Source organism: Podarcis vaucheri (genome assembly GCF_965113315.1).
Source record: "Podarcis vaucheri genome assembly, chromosome: 12".
Lineage (NCBI taxonomy): Eukaryota > Metazoa > Chordata > Lepidosauria > Squamata > Lacertidae > Podarcis > Podarcis vaucheri.
Window position 1 is genome coordinate 41677252 of NC_138750.1, and position 26349 is coordinate 41703600.

The following is a 26349-nucleotide window of genomic DNA, read 5'->3' on the forward strand; positions in this document are numbered from 1 at the left end:
CCGACAACTTGTAACCCAAGAAATCCACCTCCGTCGTGTCGAACTGGCACTTCTCCAGTTTGGCGTACAGTCTATGCTGCTGCAGCCTCTTCAGCACCTCCCGAACATCTTGGTCATGGGCTTGCTGCGATTCGGAGAATATCAGTATGTCATCCAGAAAGCAGACGCACTTCTTGTAAAGGAGTCCCGCCAACACATGATGCATGAAAGCTTGGAAACAGTGAGACCCGTTTTGCAATCCAAACGGCATCACTCTGTATTCGTAGGTGCCCAGAGGCGTGAACATGGCTGTCTTCCACTCATCGCCCTCCCTCATGCGGATGAGATTGTACGCACCTCGCAGGTCCAACTTGGTGAACACGCGTCCCTTGCGCACCGTCGCTAGTAGGTCGTCAATCCTGGGCATGGGGAAATCAGAAAGCTTGGTCATCTTGTTTAAGAGGCGAAAATCCACCACCAGTCTTTTTTGGGGCGTGTCTTTCTTCTTCACGAAGAAAACAGGACTGCCCCCTACTGCCCTGGACTCCCGGATGAAACCGCGCTGCAAATTGTGATCTATGAACTGTTTGAGTTCCTGTAATTCGTCCTCAGACATGGAATACAGCTTCCCTTTCGGCAGCGTCGCCCCTGGTAGGAGGTCAATCTTGCAGTCATATTGCCTGTGCGGTGGTAGCTTGTCAGCCTCTTTCTCGCAGAAGACCTCCAGAAAGTCTGCGTATTTGTGGGGGACTGCTTGCAACGTTCCCAACTGCAGTTGTGATTCCTCCTCCTCTCCCTCCTGTCTGGGCAGGATGCAGTGTTCTGCGCAATAAGAGGAGCCGAAGATCAGCTGTCTCTGGTACCAAGCCAGTGTCGGACTGTGCCTGTCCAGCCAACTCATGCCCAACACAATGGGCGTGTCCGACAGTTGGGTGACATTAAAACTGATGACTTCCCTGTGGTTGCCAAGGCGCATCACCATCGGTGGCGTTTGCTTCACCACCTGCCCCCCTAGCAACTCTCTGCCATCCACTGTGACGACTTGCAGGGGCAGAGTGGCAGGCAGTAGCTGTATAGCGTGCTGCTCCACAAAATCCTGCGCTATAAAGTCTGCGTTGCTTCCAGAATCCACAGAAAGCGGCACTTCGATAGTGACGCCATCGGGTAGCTGGAGAGATGCTGTGAGCTGCACTACTGGTTTGGGTGGGAGGGGGTCCGTGGGTTGCAAGATCGCTGGGGACTGCTTCACTGATGCGTCTGGCTGGGCCCCAGTGCCTCTGTCTCCAGCCAGACATCGTCGTTTCCCTGCTGTGGTTCTCCTTGCTGCGTTGCTGCAGTCACCATTGCTGAGGCTGCAGTGTGCTTGTGGAGCCTCCGGGGACACTCTTTCGCCAAATGGCCTGGATCCTCGCAGATGTAACACTTCCTGTTCCCTCTAGGAGGCTTCGCTTTCACTGCTGTCGGTGCTTGGGCTCTGGCTGCTGACTGAGCCCTTGCACCTCCAACCTCCATCGGTTCCCCTCCCCCTCCAGGCGGAGGTGTGGATTGCGCACGCGCTGCTTCTCTTGGAATGAAAGAGAAACTTCTCGCTGCTTCGCGCCCTCCACGTCCTTCATCTCTGCACCATGGACGTTCTTCCAGCCTCACCCCCACAGTCAGCGCCCTTTGGACCACCTCCTGCGTGCTTCGGGGCCTCTCCCCCCTTGCAATCTCATCCTTGACCGCAGAGCTTAGACCCTCCCAGAACAGGTCTCTGACAGGGGGCGAATCCCGGTCCCACTCTAAGGCACTGACCAGCGCAAAAAAGCGGGCGTGGTACTGCCGGACACTTGCCCTCCCTTGTTTTAGTCCATGAATCTCCCGTCGGGCAAGATCCACATCAATAGTAGACAAAAAACACGCATCCATCGCTTTGATAAAGGCATCTGCATTCTGAAGCGCCGGATCTTTATCCCTCCACAAATTGCGTAGCCACGCTTTAGCATCCCCATGCAAATGGGATAGTATGAACCCCACTTTCTCTTCCTCATCTCTAAAGTCTTTTGCCAGCAGTTGCAGTGCGCACATTACGTCTGCTCGAAAATTGGGGTACTGTTGTAAATTCCCATCGAAGTGAGCCACAAGCCCTCCTGCTCTCCGTGCCAACCCAACCCCCTCCGGTCTGGGTCCTGGCTGCCCGTGTTTAACCCATGCTTCAAACCTGGCGTGGAGATCTCTGTAGGCGGCTGCCGCATCCTCCTCCCTCTTCTTGGATGCCAGTACCTCCGCGTTCAATTGGGTAACTGCCTGTTGCAGCGCTGCAACTGTCTCTGCTTCCGTCATCTCTGCTAACCGTCGTGAGCTTGCTCCCAAACACCGATCCCCTCCTCCAGCTGCCTCTCTTTCCGCTGCGAGATATCAGGTGTCCGAAGCTTTTGTGAGACGGGTCTTACTGTCAGAGCTGCCACCCAGTCCCAGCTCACATAGGACCAAGTCCGCCAGCGTTCACTTTATAAGAGTCTTTATTAAGTTACAGGTTTCATTTCCGAACTGCAGCGTGCAGCTCTACACCTTCTGCCCTAGGTCGGCGAAGACCCGTCTGAGTCCCCGCCTCTTGCACACCAGCTTAATACCCTAGCCTTGCTCCACCTCCTTCGCCTCTCCCTACGTCTCTGGGTCCTTCTGCCCCCCTGGGCCTCCTCCCTTCTACTCTCCTCTGACGCTGACCCCCCTGATCCTTCTGCCTCCTTGCGGCGGGCTTTGGGACCTGGCTCACTCTCCGGGCTGCTTACTGCTCCAGCTTCCGCTGCATTTGAACTTGGCGCGCGCGCCCAACTCTCTACTTTCCTCTTAACCGTTGCCTCGCTCTCTGAGGAGGGCGTGACCACCCCTGACTCGTGCCCTCCCTCCTGCTGACAGCCTCCGGAACCCGATGCCTGGCTACCTTCCTCCCTGCTGCTCTCAGTCTTGAGCGTGGGTCCCGACTTCCAGCTGCTGCCGCCCTCAGTTATGAGCGTGGGTCCCGACTTCCAGCTGCTACTCTCTGAATCTCCTCTGTTCCCTTCCTCCTGGGGTGTCCCCCCGGATCCCCCCCTTGCTCTGCTCACTGGGGCTCCCTTTTGGGAGTCCTCTGACTCACTGCTTAGGCTTGGAGATCTCGGGTCGTCATCATCACTCATTTTCCCTTCGGATTCCTCCCCCTCGCTCTCTGCTTCCTCCCTTCTCTGCGTCTCTGCTCCTGAACCCCTGACAGTATGGAAATACAATTATGGGGAAAGCTTCACAATGACTGTACAAGCTCCACTGGGATTCCAGAAATGAACTATTTTAATAAAATAAAATGTTTATTATGAAAACCCCACCACCAGGATTATCCCAAACTAAGAAACATAGGAGGTCCAAAATTGATACAAAATTCAAAAAATAAAAAGTTTGATTGATTTTTAAAATAAAATCTCCAATCAAAATAAGCTGCTAAACTTAACTTTGCTACTGTTTAAAAACCATCCACTCTGCTGACAGATGGTGCAGTGCATGGTTTTATTTACACTGCAGGCAGACGAATAAAATCCAGGAGGCCAAATGAGTAAGAGACCAAAGGAGGAAGGAGGCACAGGGCTATAATTGAGATTTCAAAAGGAATCGTTTAGATGTTTTTAATACACTGGAAATATGCATTAGAGAGTGTACTATTGTATATACACTTCTAACACGAGACAATAGTATCAAAGGGTGCAGAATGATACCGGGATTAGCAGTGTTGCCAAAAGCAGGAAAGACACCTGGAATCTGTCTTGGTGTTTAACCTTGGAAAAAGACAGGCATCCACAGTGCCTGGGCCTTCTTCTCATTTAAGCAGCGATAATAAAGCCCACTTCACAATGGCATTATGAGGAGGTTTGCTTGACTTGACAGGATGACCACCAGCAACAATCCAAGGGAGGCCTTGCGGGCAGGGGGTGGGACCAGGCCAGGCAGAGCTTATGTCTGCTGCTAAGCATGCCCTCAGGGGCAATTAGCCAGAAGCTGTGTGTTCAGATGAAAACAGCAGCCTCTGTACAAGTTGCTTTGGGGCAGACTTCCTCCTACACTTTGAAAAAAGGAAAGGGAAAAGCCAGCAGCTCTGCCTTGGACCCAATTCTTCAGAGCCAAACGATGATTCCCCTGAATGCAGGCAAAACCAAATCACCAGGTTGGGGTAGTTCCTGTGCTGCAAAGCAAAAGCAAGCAGCCAGCAACTTCAGCAGATGTCTCCGAAGACATTTCCAAAGCCACTGATCTATGTTTAAACTTCTGCAGGAGATTTTAAAGAAAATGGTATTGTACCCCCCCAAATGTTCAAGTTCAGTGTTTTGGTTTTTATTCTGTTTGAGATTTGGAGGTGCCTTTTGCTTTGGGAGGGACACCTTAAAAGAACATGCAGCAAGTACATACTTAAAAATAGTAGTTCTAAATCCCACTCGATGCAGCATTCAGGATATTCAGTAGAAGAACAAAGTAATTCTAGCATATAGCTACTGCACAGAAGTGAAACCAACAACTGCCACCTAATGCTCCCAATAGTTCCTCTGAATACACTAAACATTGATGGGTTGTGTGAGAACTGATGTCGTCAACTCTACTGCCTCCCAGAAATTGCCTTGTGGGCAACCTGAGTTTTCCCAATAAAAACCTGAGATAGGAGACACTTTTATTGAAAATATTACTGTATGCACAGATTTAGTGCTGTTTGATGCAATCACACTCTGTAACAGCATTGGAGAGTGTGTGAGAGGCAGGGAGACAGACAATCACAAAAAGAACACAGAAACAGACAGATGCTATACTAATAACATACATTCACAGACACACAGAGACCTACAATTAATGCAAGCTCAGTCAAATGCTACTAAGGCCAGAATGAGAGATGGGCATAATGCTCTAGGCAGGCACAGACAACAGTAAGAGTAATGCAAGGATTGGAACAAGGGAAGATTGCACAAGCAAAACACAACCACCAACTTCTCCAAACTCTTTCAAATGCTGATGGTCTTAAGAGTGTTAACAAGCAAAGGGCAGTGAAAAAACAGAATGCTTTCCCAATATGTTACTCTTCAGTATCCCTCCCCCAAAGCATGGTGATTGGAGAGTTCTGGTGAAGTCATTCCCTGATTTGAAGTCAGAGCCATCACTCACAAAACTACACCCAATTTTTCTCCCTTCCCTCCCCTCCCCGCTATTTTCCTTTTATGGAATGATTGCAGGAAGTTTTAGAAAAATGCATTGAGTGGGGCTTACAGCAGCAAACCACCCACTAAAGCAGGTCCAAGGATTTGGGAGCAGTCTGCTTTGGTTTCAACCACTTGCAGATCAGTTGCTGAGGTTCAGACATGATCCAAAGACCTCCAAAGCAGCTTGCTTTGCCTTGGAACTCATGTTTTATCCAAAGCAGATGCACAGGGCTATCAGGAAGAAACTACAAGCAACAGCAGATCTGAGTCTTCAAATCTAAGTTGCTACCAAATGCCTGTTAGCCTTGGGGGGGAGGGGTCCCACAAGCGGGAAAATAGGTAATATAGCCCTCCTCCACCAATTTCTTTCTGCCTGTCCATCTACACAGCAGAAAAGTGATTCGAATGAAGCTGAAAGTGCTGCAGGAAAGGAGAGCAGGAAAGGGTCCAGGAGCCTCTTCTTTCTACTGCATTTCCACGTAAAAATCACCCCACCGATCCTTTTTACCAGATTTCTTGTGAGGTTTTTTGGCAGTAAGTGCCTGCTCTGGTTGCATGAGATTCTGCCCCCTGGACCTGAACACTCAATCCAGCAGCCTAGTGTCATTTCATATATTCTTTGGTGTTGTGAAGTACGTACTTCACAGGGAGCGTGTACACGGCGTTGTGCAAATGTACACAGACAAGATCAAGCCCATGCCTTCTTCATACAGGTCCGCTTGCCAAAGAGGCAGGTAATCATTGCTACTTGGCAGGTATACCTGCATGGGTTTGATGTTTTCAGTGCACGTTTTGAAGGTGTGCACTAAAGCAGCTTAGATCTCTACCTAACCCTCCCATGCCCCTCCCAGTTTGCCACTGGCCCAGCAATCCTTTATTAGGCAGCGTGGATCAAAGGCTGCACTCAGCAATCCCTGCCGGTCCTGGCTACGTACAGCATCTTTCACTGACACAGATGTTATACCTGCCCTCCCCTGAAAGGTACAATTTAGCAAGCATTTTTTAATATACAAATTTGCAAGTACTAGAACAAAACGTGACAGGATCTGCGTGAAAAACCCACCCCATTCTTTCCTTTTAAAAGAAGCAGTGGGAAAAGAGGAAGAGAGAATATGAATATGAATCCCAAACAAGTAATAAGCAATGGATTACGACAGCATAAAGAACTCATCCAGCTCTAGTGAGATGGAGAATTATTGCTTTCTCTGTCACTCAAGCTACTTTCCAGCTATCCACAACCTTATCCCAATCTAACCAGGCAGCCTAAACTGCCTGTGACATTGCGGCATAAAAATCTCCCATTTAGTCATGTTTGATCTAGATTGGTACAACAAACATGATTGATGTGAATACAGTTTCTATGAAGAAAATCCTGCTTCTTTTTAATCTATTAAAGCAGGCATTGCAGTCACATTTTTTTTACTTTGAGGCTATTATTAATTAGGCCAATTAAGTACATATCAATTCTGACATTCCTATCTCCTGAGTATCCCCACCAGGTCTCAAGACAGAGCGTAATTAAGACGCTTATTTCTGAGCCATGCTGTTTCTGAATACTTTACAATGTTGGCCAGATTAATTTATAGTAGTTGTTTTCAATTATGTAGAATAAGCCTATTACAGCATTTTCGTCGATGGCAACTGTTTATAATGTTGATAATCATTGCCCTTGTAATATTATCCAGATCTATAGTGTGTCCACAATTATATTTGCACTGGTCCAATTTTATACGCATACTTACTTTATTTAGTCCTGGCTCATTCTCAGTATTTGCTGTAGTCCTGAGACAAAACTAATTTCCAAAAAACCCCCACAAAAAACCTAAGGCCAGATTCCCTTGGCAACTCATTCATCTTGTTCTTAAACCTCATCCAAGTCAGCTACAATTGATATGCATGTGGCAGATGACAAAAAGGCTATCAGTAGGAAGAACCAGAACATATATAGATTTATTAGGATCACAAAGAAAGCCCAGTTGTGCAAATTATTAACCAGGCAAGTCTTTGCTATGCTAAATTAGTCACCCCTGTTTACCATTTTCATATTCTCAGAATTGCAGAGGACATTACACACTAGCTAGCAAGCAACAAAATTATACCTTGGTATTTATTTCACAAACCCTCATTTTTCATCTACGGTAAAGATGCTTATTATAGCAAGAATGAAAAAAAAATTGGTTAAATTCAGATACGGTTCTAGAAGACTAAAGTATTATTTTCAGATTCATTTAAAACGTAACTCACTGATTTCTGATCTAGTAACTGCTATTTTAAATTACTCTGTCATAATTTATTCTAAATGGAAACGAATAATAAAAAAGAGAGTAAAAGGTAGCAATATAAAGATCTATGCAGAGCCACAGCATACATACCAAAGCATGGATACAGAAATCTACATGTCCTATTGGAAACATTTATGAACTCGCAGTGCTACTTTTTAAAAAAAGATGAAACAATCTTCAAAATTATTTCACAAATTTAACATGTTAGTGCTCGGATGCAGTTCAAAAGCCCAAACCAGCCAATGTTAATGTATTACTGTCACCACTTAAAAAAAGAAGCAAATGCTATCTGTTTGGCTCTGAAATGATTCATACTAACTAGCTACTATTTGAAAGTCCTAGGAATCCAGACACGGATGACATGGTTTCACACAGTGAGGATTTTATAGCAGGACTTGGTGTCATGGAGTCATCTGCCTGCACCTGCCATTTAAGGAAGAAGGCGGGGGTGGGGGGAGAGACTGGACAAATCAAGGAGCAAGAGGGGTCAGAAAAACCCATTTTTCCTTTGTTTGGCTTCTGCTGATTGGCTGCAGCAGTTTTCAGCAGAAAGCATGAAGGAAAGGCGAGAGAGAACAGACAAATCACGGATTAGAAATGTCCCCATAGGAAGTAACGGAAAGCACCAGCTCGTTATACGAATGCTCACTTACTGAACAATTTCCTGCGAACACATTGAGTTTGGAGAGTGGGACCTGTGTGTATAGTACCACCATCTAAGCTCATAAACCTCTAAGCTACTGAGGTGCCTTCAAGCTTTCATCCTGGGACTTGGGAAGCCACCAGCAGATTGCTGCCTGGATGCCAGAGCCGGCCTCTGTCCTTGCCTTATTCCCAGTTGCACAAACCTTGGAACATGTTGCTGGAGTTCCTAGCTTGGGAAAAGTCAACCCTAGTGATCAAAAGCATCCAGACAACCTCCAGTATAAGGCAGGGAGCAAGAGAAATAGTGAATAGCAAGATGAAAACAAAACACAAACTTAGTTTCTAGGTAGCCTAACATACTGAGCATGCCATAAGGTTCAGCTTACATTAGCCTGGCATTATCAATGGATCTTCAATATATTCTGATCTCGACCAAAAGCAGTAAAAAAAAAAAATGACCTCACTTATATCTTGTGCTTCACATGGCCTGTCAGTTGTTCAGCACAAAACAATTATATCCATTGCTGTCTCCCTCTCCTCCAATAGACCATACCAGGCACACCTCTCCCCATCACCATTTTAACCTGGCTATGTCCATCAAAGAAATAGTAGTTCAGCTTGGACTTAACTATTCTTTAGCTCCTTTTGCATTAAAATGCTAAATGTAAGCGGCTCCCTTCCCCCTGTGCCGTGAAAATGCTTTACATAGCTAGAAGCAGGATTGGAATAATGTATGGGTGTTAGGGCTGGGTTCTAGTATGAGCACAGAGCCATAAAAGTGGTTTCAGTGCTTCAAGTCACAAGAAATCCTTTGGGAGCCAAATTTACTGTGGAAAAATTCAAAATATAAGCAGCTTTTGAAGTGGCTATTATTTAGTGCTAACAGTACGTTTTTCATACAATAGTGGATAGAGCAATGTTATTTTCTTCACTTTCAAAACATTAAAGGAATACATTGAAAATATCTATTTGTATATAGATTGGAGTGTATGCTGTATTTTGCAAACAACAACAATGTAGAGAGATGTCTCCTATTGTTCTGCAAATCATAAATTCCTGATACGGCACCAAGTGCTCAAGTGGAAAGAAAGCATCACAATTAGAAATAGTTCATAAATACTCAAGTCCATTTTAAGGAAAAGAAATTAAAAGACAATTTTTAATTGAAAGGCCAATATAATTGGTAGCACTTAGCAGAAAGCATTAACTCATTTATTTCTGATTAGCTTCCAGGCAATTGTTTTAATTCAGAAAAGATGTGAAGTACTTTTTAGTAAATTTGATTATAGGACACTCAGGCATGTAGATCAAATAATCTATGGGTTGCATTGTGTTTGGCCTGTCATAAGGCAGGTGCCAGTAGGCCATAGCAAGAGCAATATTTTCAAAATGCACAAGTTTTGGTAAGTCGTGCTCTCTCTCCCATAAGAAAAAGTCAACATCACCCACGTCAGTTCAACACCACCTAAATGAAACATTCACATCCCACAAAATAAATTTATTTCCCATAGGATGTGGTGATGGCTACTTGTCTGAATGGCTTTAAAATAAAAAAGAAGAACTAAACAAGGTCACAGAAGACAGTACCTGCCAACTATATAAACCACATGTGTGCTGCCTTGGGCTCCATGATGGAAGATAGGAAAAGTATTTTATTTATTTACTTAAATATTTATAAACTTTATAATATATACATAAAATGTACAGCAGGGCTCTATGTAGCATTGTAACATAAAACTACAATAATGTCAATAAAAACACCAGTAAAGAACAGTTGGTTAAAAAAAAAACATTTTCCAAAGGCCTGTCTGAACAGCACAGCTCTTGAAAGGAAGAAGAGATTACTTCTGCCAAACCAGCAAGGAGTGCTATGGGGCAGGATCTGTCACACTAAAGGCTCAGTCCCTGGTAGAGTTCAAAGATCTCAGTAGTTGAGGTGGAGCATAAGGAACCCAACAGACCTTACAGGCATAAATGTAAGAAGGTGGACTCTTCATTAGCTGGATTATAAAAACACGGACCTTTTCAGCAGCAACTCTGTATCATTTGTAACATCTACCCTTAGATCATCATCAATTTGATTTGGTGGAGCTAAGAATCGAAACACACAACTTGCAGCCGAAAATAAACTAACCCCTTGTTATTTGTTCACTTGTAAGAAAAAAGTCAGCATAAGAATGGTTTAGTGTTTCAGATGTTTTATATTTATGTTAGTGAATTATGTAGTTAACAAATAATTTATTTAAAAAACTGGCAAGAAAGCACTGATTGACCTTGGCAGACCTACATCTACATATTATGGGATGCTATAAATTGCTCTTTAGAAAATCCTACTCTTAAATCCAAGTCATAACAGAATATCCAAAATCTAGCATGGCAATGATGTTCTAATAATCACTAAATATACACAGAGATTCCATATTGAGCTCAGTTTGGAAGACAGCCAGACTTTTTTCAGCCCAAAACAGGGAAAAACCAACCCACTGAAGACTCTCTGAAATATGTGGTAGTTTTAAACTAGGGATTACTATTTGAGATCAATCCAAAAGCTTTCTGCAATGGAAACTTCACTTAATTCTTCATGAACCTACTGATGGCATTTCTGAATCTTGCAAAGGCACTCACAGCACTTAATAAAAATGGAGCATTACTGTTTATCCTGAAACTGCTTGACAGTGAGGTGAGATGTTTGCGGGTACTCTGCAGAACATGAAGTACTAGGATGGGCAAACGGTGGGGGGGAAATCAGGCAGAACTTATTGACTGGCTGCTCAAATGCAGGAAATAGGCACAATCCGGAGGGTTGACATCCTTACCCAAACCCTCTGAAATCACATTTCTTTCAATCATCACATTAGAAAGTGACTAGGAGTTCCTGGTCTAAGCTTTCAGATTTACATTATGCTTAGCGACAAGTTGCCGGAGGCAATGTACAAACTTGCAATAAATAAAACACAAAATCAAAATTTAACAGCAACAAAACAAAAGCAACATGCACATATATGGCAGCAGCAAGCCGAGAGGGAAATCAGCAATTTAATTAACTAAAAGCCCAAGTGTTTGTTTTCTTTTAAAGGTTTTAACAGCAAAAGCCAAGAAGGCCTGATAAGTTTCCCACAAAGTGTCTAATTTCTTCCCATATCCTCTTCCTCTTCCCCATCCCTCACACACACCTGCAAAACCATCTCCACGTTCATGACTCAGGCTATACTTTAAAAAAGAATAGGGCATAAACTCCTTCCTGTCTTGGTCCAGTGTTGCACATATATTTGCACAAATGCTTTTGTACCCTCCTCAAAAAGCAATGATAAACAGGTCTGACTTTCAAGGAGGAAAAGTGCTAACATAAAATAAAAAGACTGCAAATAACGAAGATCATCACATGCCATAAAATGAATTCTGGGCATAAGTAGGGGGAAGAAAATAATTTCAGGTGAGTGCAAATATTTAAAAGTCACAAGTCAGGCCCCGTACTACGGGATTGACCAGAAAGATCACAAAACACAAACACAGCTGGAATAGTTTAGAAGGAGCAGAGGAAAGAGTTCTGAGCCTTAGCAACACCTACCATTAGTTTCAAATATATCTACTATAAATGAAGCCACAATGTTTTTGTAAAAAAATAAAATAAAGGAATTAATGAGACTCAAACAAATAGAAAAAGAAGAAAACTTCCATGTGTGCTAGAATGAGCGTAATTTTTAAAAGCAGCATACATGTTTCAGACATCATCTCAGAAGATGAATTTGCCTCTCATCCGTGAGGAAATGCAGGTAGTTGAGACACTACCTGCTGTGATACATGTAAATATCATCGAAAAACAAGGGAAGTGTGTTTCCTCCTATGTCAGAAGTATTTTTTATTCATATGCAAATATATGTGATTTAATCAACTGATTGGCCAACTAAAACTCATATAAGATTTTTCAACTAAGATCTCTAAACTGAATAGCTGAACAGACACAGAAATGCTTTTGGGAAAGTCAAGGACCTCGAGTGGTTTATTCCTCCTTTGGAAACTCTCTTCTGAATGCTGGCACCAGCCTTCCCCTGCCCTGCCCCATCACCACTAGAATAGCCTTCTTCAACCTGATTCCTCCCCACAGTTGTTTCAGACTACAAGTCAGATCAGGGATATGAGAGTGGAATCCAGCAGCATTTGGAGGGCACACGTTGAAGAAGGCTGGACAAGAGACTCAAGAGAGATTTCTCCCTTCAGATTTTAACTCAGTTTCACCTAGCTATGTTGTAGCATGGCATTTCTTCATCAACAAGACAGGTGGCAACATCACGTCCAAATAATTTAATTTATTTTGTGGTTACATTTTAGCATACAGGACTGACCAAGGCAAATTGATTCCATGCTAGGGTGGTGTAGTGACCAGAATACTGGGCTACATCTAAAAAGGATCCCCACAGTCAAAAAGCCCATTGGGTGACCCTGGGCCAGTTGCCCTCTCTCAGCCTGACCTGTCTCATAGGCTTGTTGAAGAGTGCGGGGGAAGGCACTTGGGTTGGGTGAGGCCTCTTAGGCCACCACAAGCTCCTTGTAGAAAAAGCAGAATTTTAAAATGTAATAAAATAATTTTAAGAACTCAGGATTCATTATTTTCAGGTAGTTTAAGTGTAAATGCAATAAAAGAATTGTAGAGTTGCAAGGGACCCCAACGGCCATCTAGTCTGCAATGCAGGAATATGCAGATGGCTCGATATTGTTTATCCAAAAGGAGCACTACCTATATAATGGGTTTTCTAAGTTTGAAACTTGGTTCAACCTTTAGACTATACAAAGACTTTTGGCTAAAAATAACCCACAAACAGTTATTCAGGGTGGAATTTTAGTTCACTCTGTCCTACAAAAGTTGAGGGCTAGATATTCATTAACTAACAATTCCTTTGAGTTATCAATTTCTGGCCATGCCTGAGCGCTGAATATCCTATCCTATGTACTGAGCATGTCTATTCAAGTTTGACAGGTTTCACTGAACATTTTCATAGAACCATAGAATTGTAGAGTTGGAAGGGACCATGATGCCCACCTAGTCCAACCACCTGCAATGAAGGAATCTTTTGCCCAACACAGGGCTTGAATTCACGACCCTGAGAATAAGAGTCTTGTGCTCTACCAACCGAGCTATGCTAGTTAATGCAAGTATTGCAGAGAGGAAGGAGAAGTGTTACATGTATATTGGGGAAAGGATGCCTTCTCTCTAAGCATTTCACTTTTTCATAAGCTGTAAAAAAAAATGTTATTTGGACTTGGCTTAATTTTGGAAGTTCCTGAAAAACCCGCCCTTTTCAAAAACAAGCAACTTCCCTCGCAAGCGACAATGACACCCTTTTGAGAGGGTAAGTGAGACAAGAGCTGTAACAGACTAAACACACTGATGGAGAACTAGAAATGATTTCGTTTTGCAAGATGCTTCTTCTAGGGTAATGTATTGTTTTTGGGAAGCTCTCTAAAGGGTGGTGGTGTCTGATCACGTACAATTTTGTTTCCTCTGCTGTGTGCGCACTAGACAATTACTTTGGGATTTTCTTTAGCTCCAGTTCAGAGAAGGCAAGGACAGGCAGCTCACCTTGTTTGGAGTGAGCTTCTACTTAGTATTTATCTGCGGCCAGGTTTCTCTTTGAATGGTATTGTGGAAAGGCTGTTGCTAGGGTTTAAGGGATACTTAGAGATATAAATGTCATTGTCTTGCCTGCTTCATCAAATGGGTTTGTTGCTCTGTCTATACTATTAAGACACCTATCATATTACTCTGTTGCCATTTAATTGTATACCTTCCCGCTGTCCATCTAAGGAGCCACCATATTATTAACTGGAGTCAGAGAAGAGAGGGAGCATGTTTTGGCAAACCTGATCTGGGATTCAAGCTGAACACATTCTCGCTGTTTTGATTGCTATTTCTGTGACGATGCCAGCAACTCGAACGTATTTAAACGAACGAGAAAATATGATGCGGAGGAACAAGCAAGCTCTGCCAAGAGATTCTTGCGTGTTTCGCATAAAAGCAAAGAGCTGTCCCCTTAGACCACCAACTGCAGGTGTTTGACCATGGGCTGCGCCCAGTAATAGTCATACTCATGAGTAGACAGTGAAATTAATAGCCATGACTAACTCAGGTCCATTAATTTCAGTGGGCCTTCTCAGAGTAGAACTTGGTGGGATATGCACACACATTTAAATGAATTTGAATTTCAATAGGTTTCCATTTTGCAGATGAGCAACACTGGCCACTGGAAAGCAGCAGATGCCACAGTCTTATAAAGCCCTCAACAAAAATCACATGGTTCATTAGAAGGTTTCTAAAATGTGTAAAATTTTGGGCTTCCTTCATGCATTGGTAACTGGCAATACGCTCTGCAAATCCAAGATAATGGTCACTTTTGCTTCCCTGCTGTGCCCAAGACTCACTTCCTCAATGTGCGGTAAATGAATTGCTGCCAATCACAATTGCCTTATTAGGCTCATGTAGAGCCACACACCTACGAATCCATCTGTCTTTCATGTCTTAGTAATGCCCACTTTGAAGAGTTTTTTGTTCTAATGTCAAACAAACCACTCACTCTTGCACTTCCTCCCTGCCAAGGACCCTCCTCCGACCCACAAAACTTTACAAGAGGAAATCTAATGTAAGCACTGCAGAATACAGAAACTGAAAAATTAAACTTTGAACATTTAGCACACAGCTGCCCTAAGGACCAATGGAACAAGCTCTTATTGGAGCAAACCAGTCCTATTTCCTGATATGTATATCAGGTTAATTTTTAAAAAAAGAGAGAGAGAGAGAAAAGGGGGGAAATTACATTTGCACAGCCAATCTCACAAGAACATGCATGGATTTTCATACACAAGGAGAGAATTTGCATGCATTAAAGTGCAACACTCTTAACAGCGGGAGAATGAACGTGTAGATATAGTATGCAACAACGAATACAATCGAAAGTCCAGATAACAAAACAAAACAATGCATAGGACTGGGGTTTAAGTGCCTTCCCCCCAATGATTAAAACAAACTCAATTCAATGGCAATTAGTTCCATCAGCTCATTTGCTGCCCCCGCCTACCCCCGGAAAGAAGAAACCATTTCTTTTTGTCCCTCCCTTGCCTGGAAAGCATGATCTCAGTAATCAGGAGTATGATTGCACAACTTAAAGCAACTGCTCTTATAATTTATTACTCCTAGGAAAAAAAACATGATTGGTGCAGACACTTCCTTACACTAGCAACAATGGGATGGCCACATAGGGGCCAACTCCTAGGGGCCAAGGACCCTTTGGCCCCACCCTTAATAAAATATTTGAGGGGGCTGTTCTTGTTTTTCAATTGCTAATCTTAACTATTTTACTGAAGATGTTGTTGCTGTTATTTTATTGGCATTTATTGATTTGTCCAGAAAGGCAAGACAGTGTTGAGCAATCCATTTCTTGCCTGGACTTGAACCACTTTGTTTAATTTTTAGAAAAACAGATATGCTTGCCTTCCTTTTTAGCGATTTGTTCCTTTCTTCCAACCAATCATCCAACCTTTCTTCAACCTCTTCAATTGAAGCTCCATGGTCATACGATGGTATAAATGCATTTGTCTCTGCCACAGTGTATACAGGAAATTCAGGTTTTGGTTTCTTGACTTTATGCTTCTTTTCCTCTGCAAAACAAAATTTGACCTACAATCACAAACTCTGCCCAGAAGCATTTGCACCCACATTTTATAATATTGCACCCACATTTTATAAAGCTGTTGTCACGCTTATAGATCACAGCTGCAAGAAAAGAGGTTACAACTTGGATTTTAGACATGCAGGGAGCAATCCTACACACAAGAAGCTGGCGTAAAGCAAGCTGGGATAACTTAAGCCGGTGTAACCAGAACCAAACCCTGTTCAGCAGTGGGAATGCTGCTGCTTCTCTGCCTAAGCCTGGCAGATAGAAAACAAGCCTTTAAAATGGTGTTTTATGCCAGGACGCTAGTTCACAAGTCTGAGTTTAACAGCCTTAGGAATGGGCTCTCTTTGATGCTGCCATGCCATGCTTCCAAAATGCTCTCTTTTTAGGACTTATACAGTCATACCTTGGCTGTTCGACTTCCAAGGTACAACTGTACTGGCTTCAGCTCAGTCAGTTTTGGCTCATCCAACTGAGCAAGTTATGCCAGCATATCAGCCAAGCCAGGATTGGGGAATTAATGCGAGCAGAGCCCAGAATCAGCCAGCTGAGCCAGAGACCCGTTGCCTCCTAAGCTGTTCCTTCCAGTGGATCTTGCCTTAGGATTGCTCCCTTAATGATCAGAGGGCTTATTTCACTAGAATAGTCAAAGTCCTCGTACCTTGATTTGCAATGTGCTTTTTGGGAGTTAACGTTTCACAGCAAATTTTCCTGGAACCATGGCAGTATACTTTTATATCACAACAGCTTTTCACACGACGAACAACTGGGAGGCAGCTTATTGTTAAATTGCTTATTTGTATTTTCTGTTTTACAGCTTGATACCTGCAATTACCACTCATTTGATAATAAAATAAACCCACATCATGAACGTTTGCAAATTGTCCATTTAGCTAGAATCAAGGCAAGAGCTAACTATCTAGTTGTCTTACACACATCTACCAACCGCAGTATGGAGTTAATTTAGATGTATCTTTACTGGATTACTGTAAGCTTTGAGAAGAAGGTAATGTCTGAGAAGAGTGTGAACCACTCAAAACATGGTCCTCAGGCAAGTTTGCAGCAATCATCAGTACAGAATAATAAAAAACTCCCCCCCGTGTAATTAATGGAAATGTTATTATTTTAAACCATGTTTTTGTGTGTGTGTGTGTGTGTGTGTGTGTGTGTGTGTGTATGTGTATAGATATATATATATATGAGAGAGAGAGAGATGCACACAAAGCTTTTAATATATGACACAACAATGGATGTGTTTGGACATAACATTAAACCATAGTTTTGTGTTATGTGCATGAGACTCAGACCTGGGTGCTCCCTCTCCACTTCCCAAAATATTGAAAACCTTTGCTTCCATTTTCAACTAACCACAGTTTGTGGGGTATGTTTGAACCCAGAAGTGTGGTTAGTCCCACTGTTTGGATGACCAGGAAATGAAGCTGGTTTGTTTCCCTAATCCATAGTTAAGACTAACCAGAATTTGCCAGGATAAGCATACCACGCATCACAATGCAGTTAACTGAAATCAGAAGTGTAGGTTTCCAAGCTCCTCCTCACAACCTGCCAGAGGAAAAGAATTCACAAGCCCAAGGTTCAAATAACACGAAACTCTAGTTTAGTGTTATGCCCAAACACAGCCATTCTACAATGCTCTGGTCTAGTATACCCAAGCAACACAACACAGGATGGGTTTTCTAGTTCAGAGCAGGATTCGTTCTAAATAGATAGGCTTCACAGTTACCCTCGGGTAACAAAAATTTTGGGTTGCGAAAGCAGCAAACCCGGAAGTGTTTTGCCATGCGCACATGCGCAGAAGCGCTCTACCGCATGCACAGAAGAGGTCCCACCGGTTGTGGAAACCTTGGGATCCGACCAGAGCTCCAGAACGGATCCTGTCCGCAACCGGAGGTACCACTGTAATTGGATTCTATAGCTCAATATGAAGCATGATATACTCTTTACAGCTGAAGACAAGGATAAATGGAATGGGCATTTAGGGATTTTTAGTTTATAAAAGTTTTAAACCCATAATATGAAAATGTGTAAATTAAACGGCTAATTTTTTAAAAATAATTCTAAATAAAAGTTTTAAAGAATACACATTCTTCCAGTGTTCTTTTCAAGCAGTTGGCAGTGACCGCCAATGTGGCTTAGTGGCTCGATTGTCAGACTAAGACCATGGAGGCCCAAAGCCCAAAGCCCCACTCAGGCATGAAGCTGCCACAGGATGACCTTTGAACACTCATCCCTCCATCTAACCAACCTGACAGGGTTCTTGTGAGGATAACATGGGTTTGTGGGAGTCATATGTAAGCCATTCAGAGCTCCTTGGAGGAAAATTGGGTGGGATTGTGTAATTATATAAATAAGATATGCTATGCAATTTGTTTTATCATTATCAGCTGAGATAATAAGCATCATTAACCCAATTAAAGCTATCTCAGACTTCAGTGCAAATCCCTCTAAATAAATCAACCTCATGTCCTACTTTCTACTATATACAGGACAAAAACATTAACATTCACTTTTTGTGGGGGAAAGCCACACAGGACAGTGCTAACTAGACAGCTACAATTTGAAGTTACTTTGCATAATGTTTGTCCTATAACAGAAAAGGATGAAAACAGGTATTTTCCAGGGTCAAAATACGGACATAAAATGAAGCAAACTGGAAAGTGTACAATAGCACAAAAAGGTAATAATATACACAGGAATATTGAAAACTCGAAATCTGTAAAATGTGTGGGTTGTAACGAAAAACGTAAATTAGTCACAGCTTTTCCTAATGGGATGGTAAGTTATATATCACAGTTAATCATGCTTATTAAGCAGGCAGGAGAGTTGTCTCTCCAAGTTCTAATTCAAAATATCAAAGGGGTCACAGCTTTGCCTCATAAGTTTTGCATCTACAATTTCTGCAGGTGCATATAATTTTGAGTGCATTTTAGAATACTTAGAAGTCAAACCAATTTGGAACTGCTATAAAACGCACCACCAATTATTTGAATTATTTCCAGGCAGCCACAAAACCAAGGCAGGCTCTCGGTGTCTGCTATTTCACTGCAGACTTCTTAGGTATTTTCTCTTGCAAATTATTAGTATTTCTATCGCATTTCTGCCTAACGTTATTTGTTACTCAACCAGTTGGTTTGCATGCATTAAAATTTCTACAGAGAATTCAGAAATCCAAATGTTATTATGCAGCAACTTCGTATTACAGTGAAGTCGGTTCAGAGCAATCCTGTTTTCTGCAGTTGCTGCAACACAGAGAACACATTTGTGAGAGAGAAAACTGTGATCTTACCCCACCCCGCCATCAGTCATATATGGGTATATGTAATCAAGACTGTGAATAAAAATAAAAACTTACTCTGAAGTGTTTCCAGTTCAGCTCTAGCCAGGGCCTCTTCTTTCTCCTTCATTTTTGCTTCTTTATATTCTACATACAGTTGTCTGGCATCCTTTAAAAGAAATGTAGTGATATTAGCATCTCAAAACAGCTGGCTGCAATGACACCATTTTATATGATTAGATTCAAACCCCATCAATTAATCACTTTGGGTGAGGGTGGGTATTCCTGTGCTGACTCAAATATTTAAAATAGAGACATTCATTACACATGAGAGAAAACAGCATGAATGACAATTGTGCACCATGACATAGTCAAACCAGTGGAACTATGAAGAAGTTGCACTGGAGCAGCATGTTAACGCTCATGAAAATGTAATTGAGATGTTGTGTTTGCAGATTTTGAAATGTTACGCTCCTTGCTGGCTTCCTACAGTGTGCAAATGGCTGCCACAAGACACCATTCCAACTCAGTTGCTTATTTGCACAGAACAATGTGAGGTATTTTACAGAAGTACATAATTTGATTGCATGCTGACAGCTTCTAGGAGCCACTGGTGAGAGCCAAGTGAAGGGTGGGGGCCAAAGGTGGACAAACTACCCCTGAAAGAGCATGATGTTGTCTTCCACCAGAGGTACTACCCCTCTCCTAACACACCCTGGGAAACAGCTTCAACTGGCCATTTAAACTAAGTGAGGGTAGCCTATGGGTCTCAAGCCCTTGGTGAATTAGGGACTTCCCCAGCATGTGGCTACAGGCTCTGGCATATTGAGTGGATGAGACGAATAGTTGGTCCAATGGCCAAGAGGGCAGTTTCTGTATGTGCTGTAGAACATAGATGTCAACGTTTCCCTTTTTTAAAGGGAAATTCCCTTATTCCGAATAGGATTCCTCACAAGAAAAGGGAAAAGTTGACAGCTGTGGCTGTAGAGAGAAGTGAGGGGCAAATGGGGCCTGTCAACTTGGGAAGGTAGCCCATCTAGGAGAAAGAAAACGCTGATCTGAAAACTCAGGAACGAAACTCCATGATCTGATAATGTTGAAAGTCTTTACTTTGACTCATGTGCAACTACTCATTCAATGTTCCTATTGTATAGTTTTGTTTTTCAACTTTTAATTTTCATCCGTTATAATTGTTCTCTCTGTTTTAGATACATTGCAGAATGAAATAATTAAAAAAACTTTACAAATAAATTGTATTAAGACTTGCTTGTGCGCATTTTTGTAAACTGCTTTTTAAAAAGTGATTTATATATACACACACGTTTTAATAATAATTAAATAAAATTAAAGCTTCGCCGGCCCACCCAATTGAACATAGCAGGACTTGTTTCCAAGCAAACATGCACAGAGTTGCACAGAAGGTGAGCATTTGTCAAGGCCAGCCAAAAACATTGTGGACTCCTTTGCCATGGCTGTGAAGTGAATTAGCGTAATAGATGCATGATGTGTCATCAGGCTAACCTGACAATCTTGCAGCAGAGAGCAGGGGTAAAGGTGGAGTAAGAAACAGGGAAGTGTTTCTGCCATTGAGGATTAGAGGTTTTGCTGCTATGGGCTATAAACTGGGATATTCTATCTAGTTCGTTCCCACTGCAGAATATCTTATCTGTGAACACAATAAATTCATCTCATGAAGGCACTGTATACGCTCGAGGCTTCAGAGATCAAGTGATCATGTGCACATATAAGCAATAGCCCAGGAAACTTTAAAAAATACACTGTATTTTACATAGTTAAAAAACAAAACTAAATGTATTTTGACCTTTCCAGATTCAAGTACATAAATATGTACAAATGTAGAGATACTATCTTATATATAAATTCTGGCTTTTCCAATCAAAGTTATTTCACACTCATGTGCAAGGACACCTGATTGTGTTGCATTTTATTCACTTAGTAGTAATTTACCAAAATGTGATCATTTATAAATCTTCCACATGGTGTTTCGGAGATGCACAATACCAAGATCCCATGGATGCTTTTTGCTTGTGGCTTCAGCTTAGACACAGTCAATCAGCATTTAACTTTAACCCCTTTGACACTGAAAGCCAATATTTGATGCTAAAATCTGGAACAGAATCTATTATTGCTTATGCGACCTCCAGACATCAGACTCTAAGGGGTATCTGTCAATCTTGCTGGCGTGTCAATCATGAAACAATTGGAACTGAGACTCAGATGAGAATGACAGAAAGGAGGAGGAAACCAGGCAGAATCTTCAGTAGTGAAAGCGGGCAAACACTAATAAATAATTGTGATACACTTATAGTTTGACTGGTCACCACCGCATGTTAAGTGACCAAATGCAGAATGTGGGTTTTTTGTTTTATGAAGCTGGATCTTTTCACTTTCTTCTGACCAAGCAGAAGACAGTTAAAATATGGAGTCTCTTCTCTACTGAGACTCTGAACTCACAAGCTAATATTGGATCATCATATCATGATATCCATATTAATTATTGTAATGAACCTAAGCAGCCATGACCCTAAATTTACAATCAAAATGGAAAAAGAACGTATGTTCTCTCTGTTCCGGATAAGTATCGGAATTTATATATTATATAAAAATATACACAGGGAATTAGGAAGCTGCCTTATACATGGGCCAGACCATTGGCCAACACAGCTCAGTATTCTCTGCACTGCATGGCTGCAGCTATCCAGGGTTTCAGGCCTTTTGCATGCAAGCTTGGTGCACTACTACCGAGCTGTGGCTTATCTATATGCACATTTTTACATGCCAACGCAAAACAATCACTGTGATTCTCCCACAACCACTGCTGCTTTCATGGCAACTACATCATTTCATTCTGCCATGCATTTCACTAGATCAAGGATGGGCAACTTCTGTATTGTTGCAGTTTGCTTTCATTATTCACCAGACAATTCCGTAAACAGTGTTGAGAACCGGCGTACAAAATACTGGGTTAGAGATGGATAAGAGATAGAGAGCCAGGGTAATGTAGGGGTTAAAGGGTCGGAATAGGACCTGGGAGATCAGGGTTCAAATCCCCACTCAGCCATGAAGCTCAATGGGGGACCTTGGGCCAGTCACTGCCTCTCTGACTAATCAACCTTACAGGGATTAAAGGAGAAAGGAAGAGAACCATGTACACCCAGCGTTCAAAACCCCCATTGTTCTAGGCACGTTTTGCGACAGGGAATTTCATTCATGCGAGCAGTTTCTGAGCTCTGGACGCAGTACTGCGCCTATGATTTCAGGGGGGCAGGGGAAGGACTAGACCATGTGAAAAATGAACACAATATTTTAACTGCAGTTCATTCCCTTTCAGCTTTGTATTCTTGTTATTAAAAAACTGTGCCTAGACCCATAACCTAGGTTTAATCTGCCATTTAGCTCCTAGCTTTCATATCTCAGTTTCCAACACTGTGTATACACCACACTGAGCTCCTTGGAGAAAAAGGTGGGGTATAAATGCATTAAATAAAGTTTGTTGCACTGCTTGGCTCTTTCATGGATGATCAAGCTCTATAATTTTTATTTATTGTTATTTTTCCACTTCATTTATGTACCACTTTTCTTCCAAGGAGCTCAAAGTGGGGGTTCTTCCTTTCCTATTTTATCCTCACAACAACCCTGTGGGTAGGTTAGGGTTAGAGACAGTGACTGGCTCAAGGTCAGCCAGTGACCTCTGAACTCTTGTCTCCCAGGTTCTACTTCTAACCACTACATCCAATGCCAAAAGAAAGATATTAAATGCAAAATAAAACCTGATACGTAATATTTTGATCTTTTAAAACAATTTTGTGTTATTTAGCGATGGACAAAAAAGCATGACCTCTAAGTCTTGATTAAAATTTGGATTTAGCCTCTGAAGCAATTCTGATCCACAGGCTGCCAGTGACAACTTTGACAATATTCCTTGTTGACTACCCAAACTTCAAGCAAAACTATTATCTGCCCTTCATAAAATCACCCAGCTTCTTAGTTCTGCACCGAGCAAGACAGAAGGTAGAAAGGTTTGTCTCACGCAGTGCAGAACTGAAGTTACTGGTTTGCAAAAATAAAGAAAGAACAAAGCTCAAATACAATTCACTCCCTGCAAAATAGCCTTGTTTACTTGAGTATACAGTAACGATTGAGGGGCCCCTCCTTCGATGTGTTTCTTAGATATAATCCTTCCATCTGCCTCACATCACAATAGGAAGAGAGGCGTAAATTAAAACGAAACACACAAATAGATAGCGAAGGATGCAAAACGGAGGCATTTTAAACAGCTTTGTCAAGGGCAATGCGCTTCAGCTTTTTAAGATTCTTTTTAAAACAAAACAAAACCAACAATCTGACTGCTGGCTAACTGGACTGTTCCTTTTTTAAAAAAGAAAAAAGCAACAACAAGAACAGCAAACTGTTCCAGAACAGTGGCGAGTATCTCCAGAATTAATGTTTTTCCCAAGTAATTACAATGTTGTCATGAAATTAGAACACCTACAGGTCATTGACTTGAACAGCATCCAGCTAGTAAATGCGTAAGAATAATTAATGTATTCAGGTTTACATGAAATCAACTGAGGGTGTTTAACCCAGTCCTCCCTGTTAGCGAATACAAGCCTGAGTTTTTTGGGTGTGTGCATTGTGTTCTTTTCTTTTTAAAAAAACAAAACAAAAACCAACCTCTCCCATCGCCATCCTTTAATTTATAAGAGAATGGATACCCTGCCTTTCTGTAAGGCAGCTAAGAATTGTGTGAAACACTAAATTAAAACAATTAGAAACAGCTTTGGGAGGCAGAGTATATTATATCACACTGTGCTATATTTATATAGTCTATACATCTCTTTATGAAGTGGAAGCAACTGCCTTCTACCAACACAAATCCACTAGGAAATTACTCTGCCCTAGCTCCAGGAATTACACAGACATGCTCTTTCATTGCTCCCATTCATTTTACTGGGAATTTTGAAGAAATTCCTGGTGTATATTCCCCCCAAGTCTTCACTAGACTTCACTGCTGAAGATCTGCAGGTAATGCAACAGCTTCATTTTCTTTTAAAGGCCTATCATTTTTGTAGAAACCAGATAGCAATTTTCCTGCTTCATTACTGTAGTAACCCAAATAAAAGATGATTAGTAGAGCTTTGCTGGCATCCAGAAATTTGATGCAAAGTGAATGCAAGCTTGCATTTTGCAAATGAATTCTTCTTCGAAAGAAAAAGGGAAAACAATAGTACTTCAGAAATCCAAGTTTTTAAAGTCACTCCCTCTGACCCATGCTTGGAAGCCAGTTTTAACATTTGTTTTAGTGAAGCAACGAGCATCTCTTAGTGAAGCAACTACACTCACGGATAGTTAATTACAGATTTCATTCTAACTAATAGCTGTGTTCTGTTTTAGATTCTCAGTTTGCACTGGTTTCCTTTAAGCAAGTCCACTTCTGGTTCACCAGGCTCTTTAATGGACTTTCAACCCAATTTTAACTGGGCTTATTTGGAAACAAGCCCCAATGAAGTAAATGGCCCTTGCTTTGAAGTGCTAAGGACTGCAGCCTTTGTGAGCAATAACACTAACTCTGCATTATGGGATTCAAGTTAATGTTTAATGGTTTCATATAAAATCTACAAGAAGTAGAAGTCAATTCTATCACTCATATATTGCTTTCAAAATGAACTGTTCTGATTTTTTAAAAAAATTACTTTCTACCCCTAATAAAAGGGGGAGATCAAGAACCTGTTATCAATTTGCATTTTTAATACAGATTTATTATTTTTAAAAGCACCCAAAAGGATAAACCCCATCTCAACACTATGCACATTTTTCAGTTGTTCACAAACAATTTTCACTTCTCAACATGTGGCAGTATTACCCTTGTCTCACACAGCAACAGAACAGCTTGTCGTTTTCCTATAACTTATTTTACAGTACCAGGTTTTTAGCAGGACTTAATATTTCACTGGTGCTTCAAAGGAGGGACACTAAGGTAAAAAAAAAGGTTCCTCCCCTCCCAACAAAACAGAGGTTGAGATTCAACAGATAAGTCCCATCTGCAAAAGCCCTGAGTAAGACTTCCAGTTGGACAATGGGGCTTCCCCCTCTCCTCCTCCTCCTCTGTGTGCCCCAAAATTGGTTGAGAGGCATGAGAACTCCTGGAACCATGCAGGATAGGAGGGTGGAGGAGAGGGGGGGGTCATTCTGTGTGGCAAGCTGGAATGCTTGCAACGACAGAAGATTCAGAAGTGTGTGATGCTGAATTCTTCCCACTTCCTCAGACACTGTGGCAATGCAGGAGAGAGAAGGAAAGCTCAGGCTGGGTAAGTGCCATGGAAATTCTCTATTGGAAAGCACAGCAGAAGAATTCTCTGCAAGTCCCCTCATGTGTTGCAGTGTGCTTACCAGTTTCTCAATGCACAGTAAAGCTAGTGGTGCTTTATGAATAGACTATACCTAAGCACCAAATCTGAGGATGGGGGCGGGGGGGGCAGGAATTTTACAACTTCAGCCTTGCAAATATCCTTTTGCTCCCTTTGCCCTGCTTGGCTTCCTTGGGTCAGCTATCTAGGCAGTTTTTGTAATTAACTAAAATTGAGAGCATACACTTTTGGAGTGCTAGGCTAGCGTCCTCTCCCCACCCCGATGATGTAGTTTTAGCCTATAGAAGGCCCCCCAAATTATCTGAGGGGATTCTACACAGGATATGGCAGGACAGCTGATCAATACATCACAGAGCGAGGAAACGTCATTTTCCTGCACCTCACCAACTCACATCAGCTCCCGTCACCATGGCCAAAGGCTAAGCATGATGGGAATTGTAGTTCAGCACCACCTGGAGGGCCAAAGGTTGGCCACTCCTGTTCTAGAGGCCAGAGATTCAGAGCAGAGCTTTGCCAGGTCAGGGGTCAGCAACCTTTTTCAGCCATGGGCCAGTCCACCATCCCTCAGAGCATGTGGTGGGCCGGACTATATTTTGGGAAAAAACAATGAACGAATTCCTATTCCCCACAAATAACCCAGAGATGCATTTTAAATAAAAGGACACATTCTACTCGTGTAAAAACATGCTGGTTCCTGGACCGTCCGCGGTTGGGCTGCATCCGGCCCATGGGCCTTAGGTTGCCTACTCCTGTTCCAGGTTCAAACCTCAGCATCAAAATTAAACAAAAGCAAGGTTGCAGAGAAAGACCTCTGGTGCCACTATTTGCAAATCTCATGCACAGAGAGATCGGTGCACCTGAGATGCCCTCCCGAGATCCCATTGCAAGGAAGACTTGCAGACGCCT

The 26349-nt window shown here is 42.2% G+C and overlaps 1 protein-coding gene across 1 annotated transcript in view; it reads right to left on the reverse strand.

Annotated features, from left to right (window-relative positions):
- The window catches only part of DNAJC1 (DnaJ heat shock protein family (Hsp40) member C1), a 78357-nt gene that overhangs the window by 18560 nt on the left and 33448 nt on the right, over nt 1-26349 (reverse strand). Inside the window, exons 7-8 of the mRNA XM_082193639.1 lie at nt 19133-19223; nt 15579-15745 (exon numbers count right to left, since the gene is read on the reverse strand). Coding sequence (XP_082049765.1) covers nt 15579-15745; nt 19133-19223 — 258 coding nt within the window. The remainder of the gene's footprint in view (nt 1-15578; nt 15746-19132; nt 19224-26349) is intronic.